Below are 15,699 nucleotides of genomic sequence, written 5' to 3' on the forward strand. Positions count from 1 at the left end.
ACAGTTGTAACTCACAGGATTTTATACAAACCTCTCTCCTGCAGAACATCACTTTTCTTTTTACACACACACACACACACACACACACACACACACACACACACACAGAGCGGTACCTCAGTTTTCGAACGTAATCCGTTCCGGAAGACCACTCGAGTTCTGAAAGATTCGAAAACCAAGGAGCGGTTTCCCCATAGAAAGTAATGCAAAATAGATTAATCCGTTCTAGACCTTTAAAATCAACACCTAAAACTGTAAATTTAGCATGCATTTTACTATCTAATGATACCATAGATCCATAAAATTTACGGTGTTCATAAACCAAAATGTTCACCAATGGAGACGTTCGAAAACCGAGGTGCCACTGGGATGATAATGATATGCACACATACGCTCATAGTTCGCCATAATCAGGAGTCTCTGGACACTTGAGCACCTCTTGTAATTGCAGAAGTCAAATGTGACTTATATTCATCTTTTGTTATCGTTATATATTATTACAATTTAGTTTTTTGCCTTTCTTAAAATGTGTATACATTTTTTATTATATACATATAATCGAAACAAAACGAATTCTCACAAATCCGCCATGGACTTTAAAACCGGAACATTACCGGTACTGTGGGTTGCCTTCCAGAGGTAGTCGTGAAATTTCCCCATTCCCTTGCTTTTCTTTAGTTTTACAACAGCCTTGTCGCTCCGCTTGGCAAGAGGCAGCCAGGCCGCGGCTCGCGCTGGTGCCCACAGAAATAACAAAGCCCTTCTCGCCGCCAGCACCACCAGCCAGGAAAGCAAACCCACGCAGACGGCAGCGGGCCCGCCCCTCCGACCTGTGGGCGGCCGGCCGCCTGGGGGGCCGCTCGGGCGCGTGCGCGGCGCGGCGCGGGCCGCTGACGTCATCCGGAGGCGCGGGCCGTGCACGTGACAGGCGCAGAGAAGAAGGTGGTGGCGGTCGGAGTGCGGTGATTTCCGGCAGCATGAGTTGCTGCGGGCTCTTGCGAAGGGCTGTGGCAGCGCGTCCCTGCAGGGCTCTGGTGGCCTGTGCCGTGCGCCCGCGCCGGCTGAGCACCGGCCGGCCGAGCCGAGCTTTCGCCAAGGAGCTCTTCCTGGGCAGAATCGAGAAGGTAACGCCACGTCTGGGCCCACGCGGGCCCTGCCGCCTGCCTTTTGCCCTGGTCAGGAAACACTGGGATCAAGCTTTGCCCGTGTGCGCACACCTGAGGGCCAGGCGTGCTAACACTCCAGGTTCCTGAGTCCCATTAGATCATGCACATTTTTCCAGGGAAAGGAAAGAGTCTTTCCAGGGCGGGGTGCCCCGAGAACTTATGGTTTTGACAAGCGTTCCATTTAATTCTTGTCCAGTCAGTTTGGGAAACACTAGGCCAGGCGATGCACCCCTCAACTCAGCGATCTGGCCCCCAGATGTGTGGGGCTTCCTGTCTGAATCCCGAACACAACTCGGACCGTGCCACTTCTCTGTCAGCTTCCAGCAGACCCCAGGCGGCCACAGCTGAGTCCAAGCACCTCACTCTGCCATTCAGGTTCCTCTGCAGTCTGGCTCCAAGGTGCCTTCCCCACCCCATCCCAGTAGTAACCCAGATCTTACCCAATAGTAACAGCTTGGTTATTAAGCATTCAGCATCCTCTTATAGTAGGAAGACTTGGGTTTGACCTTGGTTCTGTGACTGAGCCTCAGTTCTTTTAGCCTTAAAAAAGGAGCTAGTGATGTATTCTGTCTCACAGATGTGTTGTAAAGCCCCAATGAAATATATAGTGTATGGAAATGCTTTTTAGACTGTAAGGTATTGTGCAGATGCAGAAGGCAGCAGAATAGGTAGTAAACGCTGGCTTCAGCACTTACTAGTCCATGTGCCTAGTACTTACCCCCTCCTAAAGATGCTTTGCAAACCAAAGGAAAAAAACTGCGTAAAGTGCTTTGAGCTTGGCTGAAATGTTGGCTGATAGTGTATCACTGAAGGAGTTATTCCCTGGTTTTCCTTTGGAACATTCCTCTAAGGTTGCCAGGCATTACAGATACAGAAGCAGAGACTCAGACTAACAGTGGTTTGCTCTGGTAGGAAGTATACAAACTCTGTCTTTAAGGTTTAGGAAACCATTTTCCCCACAGCCTGAGGCTGTGTGGTGCTCTATCCTGGGACCTCATGCCCCGCCTCAGCACAGTGAAGAAAGAAGACAAGTCATTCATGCTTCTCTTTTTCCAAACCTTTGGCACCTCCCTCCCCCATCCTCACTCTGAGCTGTCAGCTTTGCTTCCTATTTCACTGAGAAAACACATGCAGTCAGATGACAACATCTACCGTAACACTTAGCTGCTCCTTCCTACACTCTATGCCCTATGGGCTGCATTCTCTTAATGTGGATGAACCGTCTGCTCACAGAAAAGGCCAAGCGTGTCACTACACCTCATGTCTTCTCACCTACTCAGGGCATTGACCCAGGAATTCTGTCCTTTCTCATCTACATCATCAGTTGTTCCTTCTCTGTTGCATCTTGAACTCACACCATTCAGGCTTTTGTCCTGAACAATCTACTTATGCTCTCATGAAAGTCAGTAGTGACCTTTGTGTCATCACATCTAGAGATCTGTTCTCTGTCCTCATCTTACTTGACCCATCATTGGCATCTAACAGTTTATCACTCTGGCTTCTAAAAAACTATTCTCTCCTAGTTTTTCCATCTGCTTTACTGACTGATCCTTTTCAATTTTTTACTTTTTCTTTCTTGGCTCCTTGGCCTCTAAACATTGGCCAACATTTTCAACTAGCCCAGTTGGAGCTGGAGTTTTTTAGGGCTCAGTCTGTAGACTTCTACAACCCCACATTGGATGATCTAATTTAGTATTGTGGCTTTAAATACCATCAATATGCTAATGTCTCAAATTTATTTCTCCAGCTCAGATTTCTCCCCTGAACTCCAGACTCTTTTTATGTCTATCTTTCTAACAAAAGCTTCACTTAGGTGTGAATAGGTATCTCAAATTTAGCATATCCCAAACTGAGTTCCTGGTCTCCCCACCCAACCCCGTTCCTTCTACCAGCCTTCTTAATCATAAATGGTTAACCTACTGTTCAACTTCTTTAGGCCAAATACCTGGAGTTACTTTTGATGCCTTTTATTCTCATAATCCACAGCTAATCTGACAGCACATCCTGTTTTCTCTGCCTTATGTTTAGAATCTGACTGCTTTTAAGCACCTGCACCACTATTGCCCTGGTTTAGGTCAGCATCATCTCTCACAGCATTATTGGGGTTTGAGCGGGAACGTGGCTTCTGAGATGCCTAGAATTTCAGAACAGAAAGAGACCTTCAAGATCATCTAGACCAGTAGTTGTCAAACTGCCTTCAGGTGGACCCTCGTTATTCATGGGAGTGTCCCTGGGGCTACTGCTGGGACCAGTGGGAAGCTGAGTAGGAGACATTTGGGTGATTTTTCTCCCCCTCTGCAGTCTCAACCAGAGCAGCTTGACTTTTATTTGTTTTACGTATTTGGTGTCTGCACTAGATTTAACTAAAAAATATGTTTTACTACTTAAAAAATTTGGAAGCACTGATGGGAATTAAACCCAGCACCCATGAGGCACCCTGTTTAGTTTATGAACACTGATAGAAGAGATTTGTTCTTCCATGCATGGAGATCTCTCTCCCTGCAGCAGTGAGCCTTTGGTTGTGCTTGAGTGCCACCTAGTTCCCAGGCTGTTCTCTTTTCTTTTCTGGAGTGCTCACTGGTACCAGGATAATCTTACAATCTTCCTCTAACATAGCTCATTGCACAAGGCCTGGGTGAACCCATGGGCTTGTGAAGGCCAGAGCAGTGGGTTGAGCATCTGTATTTCAGCTAAGGAGCTGGCTTTTTTCTGAGAGGCTTCAGAGTGATTAGAGTCTCAGCATATTTTCCTCCTAGACAGTCTAGGACAGGGTCAGAAATGGCATGGAGGCAGGAATTCCTTTTAAGTCAGCTATCACTTTTGGATAGGACCCACCTATAAGCCTTTAGTCATGGGGCCTGAGAGGAGAAAACAGACTTGGGAGTATGTTACTAGAGTGGACAGTCTTTGGTGACTGATTAGAGTTCAAGGGCTAGAGAAGGAAGATTGAGGACTCCTTTGCTTTGAACACCTTGTCTGGAGACACTTGATGAGAGGTGCCATGAGGAAAGACAGGGCTCCTTAGGGCTGGGAGTCCAAATCCAAATACTCATGTCATGCTGGCAGGGCTGTCTGGAGCCCCAAAAGCTTGAGGGACTAAGGATACAGTGGGATGATTTTAGGCAATATACAGTGATGGCCCAGTGGGGAATCCTGGGACAGTCAGAAATATTGGCCACTCATTGGATTGAGACAGAGATTTGAAGCTAATTTGTTTTCCATGTTGTGAAGTGGAGATAAGAGCAAGTATTTGTCACAAATACAGTTACTTTATGTTCCAGGGCATATTACCTCTTTTGAGCCTCACAGCTACCTTCTGAGGTATCTGTAACAGAAGGGAAACTGACACTGAAAAAGGCTGTGTGACTTACACAAGTCACACATCTAAGAAGTGGCAGCGTCAGGGCTGAATTCAGGTTGATCTGGCTCAACAGCTGGGCCTCCTCCAGTGACCTTCTTACTTCGTTTGTTTAGCACAAGTAGCAGATGTCATCTAGCAGGGAGGACAGAGGCTGGAACATGCAGCTGGCTGGGAACCTGGCAAGATGTCAGACCTCGTAAACACAGTATGTTCCTATCAGCTGCAGCATCTTTGAACTTACAAAATAACAAATGTAAAACTTTACATTTTAGTAATGAGCTTTCACACCAATTATCTTCCATGATTCTGACAACAACCTTGAATAAATATTACCTGCATGTTACTGGTGAGAAAATGGAGATGTGGACAGATTTGGCCACACAATAAGTAAGCTGCAAATCAAGGAACAGAGCTCAGGGCTTTAAAATGTTTAGTCCAAGGATCTTTGTTTCATGGGAAAATCATCATGACTTATTGATAAGGAAAACTGATCAAAATCGGGAATAAACCTGCTAGAGATACAGGGGAGGAGGCTGTATCTAGGTGGTGGAGTCTAACATACCGTTCTTGTATCTTAAATACCTTCTGGAAGTTGCTTTCTAATTCCTTCAATGAGTAATGCCTTGCCTACCAGATATGGACTCGAAGAAATCTGTGTCCCTTTTCACTGATATCACCACTATGCAAAGTTCCTAAAAATTAATTTTTATTAAGTGTTTATCATTTTTAGAAAGAAGTTTTCCCATTTCCAGAAGTTAGCCAAGATGAACTTAATGAAATCAATCAATTTGTGGGACCCATAGAAAAATTCTTTACTGAAGAGGGTATGTATGATTTTCTTTATCATTACCATATCCATTATAAGGGCAATGCTTTGATATTTATGTTAGAAGCAGTACCATTAAACATGGGGAAATAGTATCTATTGATAACACAAGGTGTGATCACAAAATACGGTGAATGTTTAAATTTAAAAAATTTATTACAGTAAAAGACACATTGCCATTAATGCCATTCAAAATACTCCCCCTCACTTTGAACACACTTATCCCATTGTTCTTGCCACTTTCTGAAGCAGTTCTGGAAGTCCTCTTTCGTGAGTGTCTTTAGTTGTGCTGTCGTGGCTGCCTTGATGTCTTGAATTAATTCAAATTTTTACCTTTCATGGTAATTTTGATTTTGGGGAAGAGCCAGAAGTCGCACGGTGCCAGATCTGGTGAATAAGGTGGATGAGGACACATTGTAATGTTTTTATTTGACAGAAATTGCCATACCAGAAGTAATGTATGACACACAGCCTTTTCATTGTGATCACAAAATATGGTGCCAAGTGCCATCCAATGGAAAGGCAGGGATCTTCAATATGGGAAGTGGCACCTTAAACCTTTGTAACAGTGTGTGACAAGTTTCAACTTGTTCGGTGCAGTCAGTCGGGTATAAACTAAGGTTGAGAGAAGGTGTGTTTTAAAGTGTTCCGTAAATCATGGATCATGAACAACGCATTAACATGAAATGGGCAAACTGTTTCATCCTCCGTCATGACAATGCCGTGTCACACATTGCTTCTGGTGAAGTGTCTTTCAAATATTTTATGCATTAAAAATACTTGGTTTTGTTGTAAGAAGTCTTTTTATATTCTAGATTCAAGATGTTTATAAAAATTTGTCTCATAGTCACTTGTTTCACTTTTTCATTTTATTAAGTGTCTTTTAAAGAGCAAAAGTTTTAAATGTTAAGTAATTCTTTTCTTTCGTAGTTCATAATTTTTGTATATGAGAAATCTGCTAAATCAAGGTTGTGATGATTTTTTTGTCTATATTTTCTCTTAGGTTTATATTTTTAACTCTTAATTTTTAAATTTATAATCTATTCCCAGTTAATTTTGTTTATGATGTGAGGTCAAGTTTGAGGATGATTTCTTTGCATGTGACTATCCAATTGTTCCACAACACTTATGTAAAAATTGTCCACTTCCTATTTAATTCACTTGGTACCTTTGCCAGAAAATCAACTGACCAGAGGATTCTGGGAAGATAGCAGAATAAAGCGCACCAGAAATCTGTCTTCCCACCTAGACAACAATTGCACTGGCAGAATCTGTCTGATGTAACTGTTTTGGAGATCTGGAATCTTTTAGAGGTTTCCAACTCCCATGAGAAGGTTTGGACAGTAAATTGTGCTTTTATTTTGATAGATTTAAGCTCTGAGCACACTAGCAGCTACCCATTCCTTGCCTCAGCTCCAAAGCAGGCAGTTGTGAATTTATTTTTGGAGCAGCTTGCACATAGCTTGTGGGAGCCAGATTGGACGAAAGGACTCTGCCCATAAAATATTAGGGACCTGTGTTTTGATTGCTGCTTCTGATAACAGAGGTGCAAAGAGGTAGAGGCCACTGTCTTTGCACCTACTCTGCATTGTCCCAAGCCCATCTCTCTCTGGCTGAAATGACTTCCAGGGGATTTAAAAGACAGGCCCCCCCCCCCCCCCCAGCCATCTTCATTTTTCTTCTCCCTATTTTGTGAACCAGATTGAAGACAAGGACATTCAAAAGCAACCACATATATGGGGGGAATTAGAAAGTCATCATGCATGCTCAGGGAAAGGTGCAGGCTCAGAGAAGGCCTGAGAATTTAAATTTATACCTTTGGCTGATCCTCAGCACAGACTTAGCCCACAACAGTTAAAAACAGCAACAACAAAAAGCAACAACACCAAAATCACAAAACAAGAAAAACAAAACCAATATGTAGGACTACATGAAACCAAATGCTTCTGCATAGCAAAGAAACAATTGACAAAATGAAATGGCAACTTACAGAATGGGAGAAAATATTTGCAAACCATGTCAGATAAGGGGTTAATATCCAAAACATACAAAGAACTCATACAACTCAATAACAACAACAACAACAACAACAACAAATGATTAAAAAATAGAGGAACTAAATAGACATTTTTCCAAAGAAGATATCCAAATAGCTAACAGGAACAATGAAAAGATGCTCAACATCGTGAATCATCAGGGAAATGCAAATTAAAACCAAAGTGAGATATTACCTCACTCTGTTAGAATGCATATTATCATCAAGAAGACAAAACATAACAAGTGATGAGAAAAGAGAACCCTCATATACTGTTGGTGGGAATGTAAATTGATGCAGCCACTATGGAAAACGGGTTTCTCAAAAAATTAAAAATGGAACTACTGTAAGATCCACTACTGCCTATATACCCAAAGGAAATGAAAACAGGATATTGAAGAGATATGTGTACTTCATGTTTATTGCAGCATTATTCATAATAGCCAAGACATGGAAATAACCTAAGTGCCTGTCAACAGAAAGTGCCTTTCCAACAGATGAATGGAAAATATGTGCGCACACACACACACACACACAATGGAATATTATTAAGACACGAGAAAGGAGGAATTTCTGCTGTTTGTAACAACATAGAGGGACCTTGAGGACCTTATGTTAAATGAGATAAGTCAGAGAGAGAAAGAAACTGTGATATCACTTATACAAGGTCTGACAGGTTCGCAAACTCATTCTAAAAAAAGTGCTACATACCTCATTGCTGAATATCACTATGGTCACCTCTGAAGTACTCCCCTTGGGAAGCTATGCACCAATGCCAACACCTAGTCCACCTTTCAAAGCAATTGTGGAACTCTTTCTGGAATGGCCATCAGAGCTGTTGTATTACCCTTGATGTCCTGAATGTCATAAAAATATTTGCCTTTAGATATGTCCTTTGTCTTCAGGTAAAGAAGTCATTGGGGGCCAGAAATGGTGAGTAGGGAGGGTGTTCCAATACAGTTATTTGTTTACTGGTTAAAAACTCCATCACAGACAGTGCTGTGTGAGCTGGTGCATTGTCGTGATGCAAGAGCCATGAATTGTTGGCGAAAAGTTCAGGTTGTTTTCATCTAACTTTTTCACGCAGCCTTTTCAGCACTTCCAAATAGTAAACTTGGTTAACTGTTTGTCCAGTTGATGCAAATTCATAATGAATAATCCCTCTGATAATAAAAAAATTTAGCAACATTGTTGTGACTCTCATTTGGACTGATGGAACTTCTTTGGTCATGGAGAATTGGCTGACTTCCATTGTGCACTTTGACACTTTGTTTCAGGGTCGTTTTCATACACCCATGTTTCAGCATTAGTGATAACACAGCCCAAAACATCATCTTGCATCTCCAAAAGGTTTTGGCAAACTTTGATTCTCCTTTGCTTTTGTTCATCTTTGAGCTCCTTCAGGACCATTTTTCTACACACCTTTCTCATGCCAAGATTTTCATTTAAGATTTGCCTGTTTCTTTATCGGTGTTTACTTGTTCTGCTATGCTTCTCACAGTCAACGATTTTGATGCACAATTCGACAAATTTTTGCAATGTTTTCGTCAGTTCTGCTCGTTACTGGCCACCCTGACCTCTCTTCATCAGTGATGCTTTCTCTCCCCTCAGAAAAACTTTTAATCCATTTGTACACTGCCATTTTCTTCATGGCATTATCCCCATAAATTTGGACTCATATGTCCCTGATTTCAGTTCCACTTTTGCCAAGTTTAGGAAGAAATTTAATGTTTGTTCGTTGCTCTAATTCAGCACACAAAAACACGCAACAACAATAATGAACGCCATTCAACAAGATGCCGCCACAGGTTGACATGAACACAGCTGTGAGACACTGATGCACCAAGGTTATGAAACCTTACTGAGCTGTTTGTACAGTGCTGCCAATGTAAGCACATGGTGGAAAATTCGCAAACTTAATTGTCAGACAGCGTATGTGGAATCTAAAAAAGCCAAACTCATAAAAATAGAGTACAATGGGGATTAACAGAGACTAGAGGCTGAGGGAATAGGAGAGATGTTGTTTAAGGGTACAAACTTGCAACTAGTAGATATGTAAGTCCTGGAAATCTAATGCACAGTATTATAGACAATGCTGTGTTGTAAATATCAAACATGCTAAGATACTAGTTCTTAATTATTTCCACCACAAAAGAAGAAATGATAATTGTGAGACATGATAGAGATGTTAGCTGAGGCTACAATGGCAGTCATATTGCAACATATAAATGCATCAAATCAACATGCTGTACACCGTAAGCTTACACAATGTTATATGTCAAGTACATTTCAATTTAAAAAAAGCAAAAACAAAACAGCAAATCCTGGAGAAGAGGGGGAAATCTCATTTCCAGAGTTACCACTTTATTAGATTCAAATGCCCAGTTTTCAACCAAAAAAATCGCAAGGCATACAAAGAAGCAGAAATGTATGGCCAATTCAAAGAAAAAATATAATAAACCAACAGAAACTGTTCCTGTAAAAGACCTCATGGGAGGATTTACTAGACAAAGACTTCAAAATGTTCTTAAAGATGCTCAAAGAACTAAGGGAAGATGTGGAGAAAGTCAAGAAAATGATGTATAAACAAAATGAAAATATCAATAAAGAGATAATCTAACAAGAAACAAAAAAGAGGTGCTGGAGTTTAAAAGTACAATAACTGAAAAAAATCACTAGAAAGATTCAAAGGCAGATTTGTAAAGGTAGAAGAATCAGCTCGCTTGAAGGTAGGACAATGGAAATTATCAAGTCTGAGGAACAACAACAACAAAAAAATTGAAGTGAACTTAAGCGCCCTGTGGGACATCATCAGTCAGACTAACATACGTGTTGTGGAAGTCCCAATGGATGAACAGAGAAAGGGCAGAAAGAATACCTGAAGAAATAATGGATGGAAATATCTCAGATTTAATGAAAGACATAAATATAAACATCCAAGAAGCTCAGCAAACACCAAGTAGGTGAACTGATAGAGACCCACACCAAGAGATATTATAATCAAACTGCCCAAAGACAGAATTTTGAAAGCAATAGAGAAGCAACTCATCACATAATAAGGGATCGTCAATAAGATTATAATCAGATTTCTCATCAGAAACTTTGGAGGGCAGAATGCAGTGGGCCAATATATTCAAAGTGCTAAAAGAAAAATAAATCAAGACTCCTATATTCAGCAAAACTGTCCTTTAAAAGTAAAGGAGAAATTAAGACATTCCCAGATAAAATCTGAGGAAGTTTATCACTAGATCTGCTCTGCAAGAAATGCCAAAGGGATTCCTGCAGGTTGAAATGAAAGGACACTAGATAGTAACTTGAACCTGTATGAAGAAATAAAGATCTTAACAAAGGTAAATATGTGGGCAATTATAAAAGTTGGTATTACTGTAATAATGGTTTGTAACTCTACTTTTTATTTTCTACATGATTTAAGAGACTGATACATTTAAAATGGTAGTCTAAAAGCTAGTATCATTATAACTTTGGTTTGTAACTCCGCATTTTATATTCTATTAAGAGGATAATGCATGTAAAATAATTATCTGTGTTTGGATACAATGTTGTAAAGATGTAATTTTGTGACATCAATAAGAGAAAGGGATAAGGATGGAGCCATTAAAGGAACAGAATTGTAATTGAAGTTAAGCCGGTATAAACTCAAATTACAGTGTTATAACTTTAGCATGTTAATATACTCCTCGTAGTAATCATAAAAAAATAGCTAAAGATATGCAAAAGGAAATGAGAAGGAATTTAAACGTTTCACTGCAAAAAATCAATAAACACAAAAGAAGACAGGAATGCAAGAAATGAAGGACAAAAAAGTTATAAAGCATATAGAAAACAAATAGCAAAACAACAGAAGTAAGTTTCTCATTAGTAACTATTTTAAAAGTAAGTGGATTAATCTGTTCAATCAAAAGACAGGCTGTCAGAATGGATTAAAAACAAAAAAAACATGATGCAATTCTATAGGAGATTTACTTTAGATCCAAAGACACAGATAGGTTGTCAGATTAAATAGGTAAACATAAGGTAGTATATACAAAGAATGGAATATTAACCTTTGAAAGGAAGAAAGTTCTGACCTGTTCTTGAATGAACCTTGAGGACTAAGTGAAATAAGCCAATCACAAAAAGACAAATTACTGTGATTTCACTTACATGAGTTACTTAGAGTAGTCAAATTCATAAAGACAGAAAGTAGGATGGTGGTTTCCAAGGATTAGAGGAAGGTGGAAATGGGAATCTGTTGTTTAATGGGTAGCATAGAGTTTCATTTTGGGAAGATAAAAAAAGCTCTGGAGATGGATAGTGGTGAATGGTTGCACAATAATATGAATTTACTTAATACCAGTGAATTACGATGTTTCCCCGAAAATAAGACTTAGCTGGACAGTCAGCTCTAATGCGTCTTTTGGAGCAAAAATTAATATAAAACTGAGTCTTATATTAATTTTTGCTCAAAAGTTTATATTAATTTTTGCTCCAAAAGACGCATTAGAGCTGATTGTCCGGCTATGTCTTATTTTGGGGGAAACATGGGATATACTTAAAAAAAGTTAAGATAGTAGATTTTATGTTATGTATATTTAGCACAATATAAAAAATTGGAAAGAAATCATTTGACCATTGATGTGTGGGCTTATTTCTGAATCCTTTGTTCTGTTGACCTGTTTGTCTATCTTTATGCAACTATTACATTGTCTTCTACTGATCTTTGTAATAAGGCTTGAATCCAGATAGTTGTTATTTGCTAAAGTTGTTTTGGCTTCCCTAGGTCCTTTGCTTTTCCTTATAAATTTTAGCATCAGCTTTTCAAATTCAAATTCAACAGAAAGACCTGCTTGTGTTGGGATTGTAAGAAGTCTATAAATTGGTTTAATGGAGAATTAAGATTAAAACAATATTGAATCTTCTGATCCATGATTATGGTATATCTCTGCATTTATTTGGTTCTTATTTAATTTCTCAACAGCATTTTGTGTGTAGTTGTCAATTTTTGTCAAAAGTTTTTTGATGATTTACCAGATTACACTTAACATTTTTGATGGTTTATAAAACATATCTATAAGTATTTAAATTTTTTTGATATTGCTTTAAATTGTGTTTTTTAAATTTCAGTTTCTGATTGTTGCTAGTGTATAGATATACAATTGATTGTTTAAAAATTATTTTTACAGTGTGTGGAATTCCACTTTTTTCAGTATATGTTTCTATTTATGGAATTTTTCTTTAGAATATACATTTTGTTAATTTCATTAGTAAAATTCACATTTATTAAAGGACATTTAGGATGTATAAACAAGATGAAAAAAATGTCTCACATTCTTTCATAGTTTTTGTTGAGAATCAGTTTAGTTGGACTTCAGCAAATGTGGGTGTTTCATTGGGGATTTCTTAGCAACCTCAGGGTTATTTCCATTAAATTTAATATATGTGTAATATGATAACATTTATTTGTTTGAAAACCTTTATGTTGAGATAATTGTAGATTCACATGTAGTTGTAAGAAATAACTCAGTGATCAATTGTGTTCTTCCCCCAGTTTCCCCCAGTGCAGAACTTTATAGTATGCATTTTGCAGCATCACAACCAGGAAATTGATATCAATACCATCTTATTCAGATCTCACCAGTTTTAACATGTACTGATTTGTATTTGTGTGTACTTCCCCAGTTTTATCATGTGTAGATTAATGTCACAGCCGCCACAGTCAGGGTGCAGAGCAGCTACATCCCAAGGACCCTTCATGCTGTCCTTTTATATCCATAGCCTTCTTGCCCTCCCCTCCCCCAGCCTCTGGCAACTACTAACCTGTTCTTCATTTTTATTTCAAGAATATTGTATTAATGGACCCATATAGTATGTAAACTTTTGGGATTGCCTTTTTTCACTCAGCACAATTATCCTACAAGTTGCCATATGATTTATTCCTTTTTATTTCTCAGTAGTATTCCATGGATTACCTGTGGATTACCACAGTTTGTTGACTATTCTAATGTTGAAGTATATCTGGGTTGTTTTCACTTTGGGGACTTTCATGAATAAAACTGCTGTGTACATTTGTGTACAAGTTTTTGTGTGAACGTGTTTTCATTTCTGTGGGATAAATACCCAGTATTACAATTGTTGGGTCCTAAGGTACTCGTGTGTTTAGTTGTTTAAGAAACTACCAAATTATTTTCAAAGTGGCTGTACTGCTTTATAGTCCCACCAACAATGTGTAGTTTATCTAGTTTCTGTGCCTTTTTGCCAAGATTTAGTGTTATCATTGTTTTTTGTTTGTTTGCTTATTTTCTAGCCATGCTGATAGCTCACTGTAATTTTAATTTGCATTTCCCTAATGGGAGATGATGTTGAACGTTTTTTTATGTATATAGTTGTTCTCTTTATTCGAGGTCTGACAATTAAGTTTGCAAACTTGTTGCAATGATGCTGTTAACCTTTTTTGATATCAGAGTGATTATTCATTATGAATTTGTACCAACTGGACAAACAGTTAACTGAGTTTACTATTTGGAAGAACTGCAAAGGCTGCGTGAAAAAGTTAGATGACCTGAACTTTTCGCCAACAATTCATGGCTCTTGCATCATGACAATGCACCAGCTCACAGGACACTGTCTGTGAGGGAGTTTTTAGCTGGTAAACAAAAAAACTGTATTGGAACACCCTCCTTATTCACCTGATCTGGCCACCAATGACTTCCTTCTTTACCTGAAGATAAAGGCAGATATTTTTATGACATTCAGGACATCAAGGGTAATATGATGACAGCTCTGACGGCCATTCCAGAAAAAGAGTTCCAAAATTGCTTTGAAGGGTGGACCAGGTGCTGGCATCGGTGCATAGCTTCCCAAGGGGAGTGCTTTGAAGGTGACCATAGGGATATTCAGCAGTGAGGTATGTAGCACTTTTTCTAGGATGAGTTCGCACACTCGTATTTTGCTGCTGTTTTTCACAGTGAATACACCCATGTGAATAGCACCCAGATCAAGAAACAACACAACCTGTATCGGTAATTTTTAAAAATACAATTCTTTTAGGTCTAATGAGGTAAAATTGAACACCTGATGAATAACCATGACTATACAGTTTCCAGTTTTAAAGTTTCGGACACTGGGATTTATACTATATGAAAATTGTTCTGTTTACTTGTATTTATATAAACATAGCTTATATTTTATTTAATCAATATTTTTTTTCTTGGTAGTGGACTCTCAAAAAATTGACCAGGAAGGAAAAATCCCAAAGGAAACATTAGAGAAACTGAAGAGGCTGGGGCTTTTTGGGATGCAAGTCCCAGAAGAATATGGTAAGTAAAGGAAACCACCCCCTCATTGGTTGGCTCTTTGGAAAGTGCTCTGTATTTGTCCAAAAAAGGGTTCTGTTCAGGAAAGGTGCCCTTTAAGTGCATATGTCCAAGAACAAGCTGTAGAACCACTGGAATTAATAAAAATATCGTGGGCTAAATGTGAGTGGCCAGCTGGTGAGTATGTGTGGACTGGCTAAGGGGCCTGTAGGCAGAAGGAGCTACTGAGTTCTTCACTTTCTTCCTCTCAAATGGATAAAGGACCACTTCAGGGTATCTGCTCGCTAGGTCTCTGTGGGTGGCAGAGGGGAGCGGTGTCACAGCTGAAATAGCTGATTGCAGTGTCATCTCCCTGCACAGCCCTTTGGTGTGGTGGGCACAGAAGTTGCCCCTAGAGCAATGTGTGCAGGGTCTCCTGGGTTTGGCTTCTGAACTGGGTACAAAGGAAGAAGGCATATGGCTGCAGGGCACAAGCTGTGTGTATCTAAGTGGGGGATTTGACCCTGGGCAACCGCAAGCTTGGCCCTGTGTCCTTTGGACCATGCACGTTAATTCTTGGAGTGTTATAGTGATGTTTTTAGCCCCCTCGTCAGAGACCTTGCCTTTCTGCTCAGGATCCTGTGACGGGCCAGCCGCCACGAGTGGATGGGTTCCCGAATGGGGGAGTGGGAATGAATAAAAGACACTCTCACATATGATGATGGCGATCACGGACTTCAGTGATCCTGAAGACCCTAAGTTTATTTTACTGCTCCCATATAAGCAGTTTGAGCACGTGCAAGTATGTATTAACATAACAAATGTAAATTCTTTAACTTTCACATAGAGGATACAACATTCACCGAAACTCTCACAAGTAATTATCTTATCAATTGCCCTGATAGGCATCAGCCTTCTGTGTCCGGGAATGGGCCGCTCCCACCAAATTCCTCAGCAGCTTACAAGCTCAAGATCCCCCCAGGTGCAGGAAGAGACAATTGCCTCAGGGGGAGGAAACA

At 39.7% G+C, this 15,699-nt stretch overlaps 1 protein-coding gene across 4 annotated transcripts in view; it reads left to right on the forward strand.

The window, feature by feature from the left end:
• Positions 1 to 901: 901 nt before the first annotated feature.
• Positions 902 to 15,699, forward strand: part of ACAD9 (acyl-CoA dehydrogenase family member 9) — a 43,704-nt gene continuing 28,906 nt past the window's right edge. For 2 of the 4 annotated variants that reach the window (XM_074334305.1, XM_074334314.1), the window contains exons 1-3: positions 902 to 1,124; positions 5,258 to 5,351; positions 14,603 to 14,704. In XM_074334305.1, the coding sequence (XP_074190406.1) occupies positions 978 to 1,124; positions 5,258 to 5,351; positions 14,603 to 14,704 (343 nt within the window). In that variant the 5' untranslated portion in view covers positions 902 to 977. The remainder of the gene's footprint in view (positions 1,125 to 5,257; positions 5,352 to 14,602; positions 14,705 to 15,699) is intronic. The other 2 variants (XM_019717560.2, XM_019717561.2) reach the window with 1 other exon arrangement.

Source organism: Rhinolophus sinicus, linkage group LG01 (assembly GCF_036562045.2).
Source record: "Rhinolophus sinicus isolate RSC01 linkage group LG01, ASM3656204v1, whole genome shotgun sequence".
Classification (NCBI taxonomy): domain Eukaryota; kingdom Metazoa; phylum Chordata; class Mammalia; order Chiroptera; family Rhinolophidae; genus Rhinolophus; species Rhinolophus sinicus.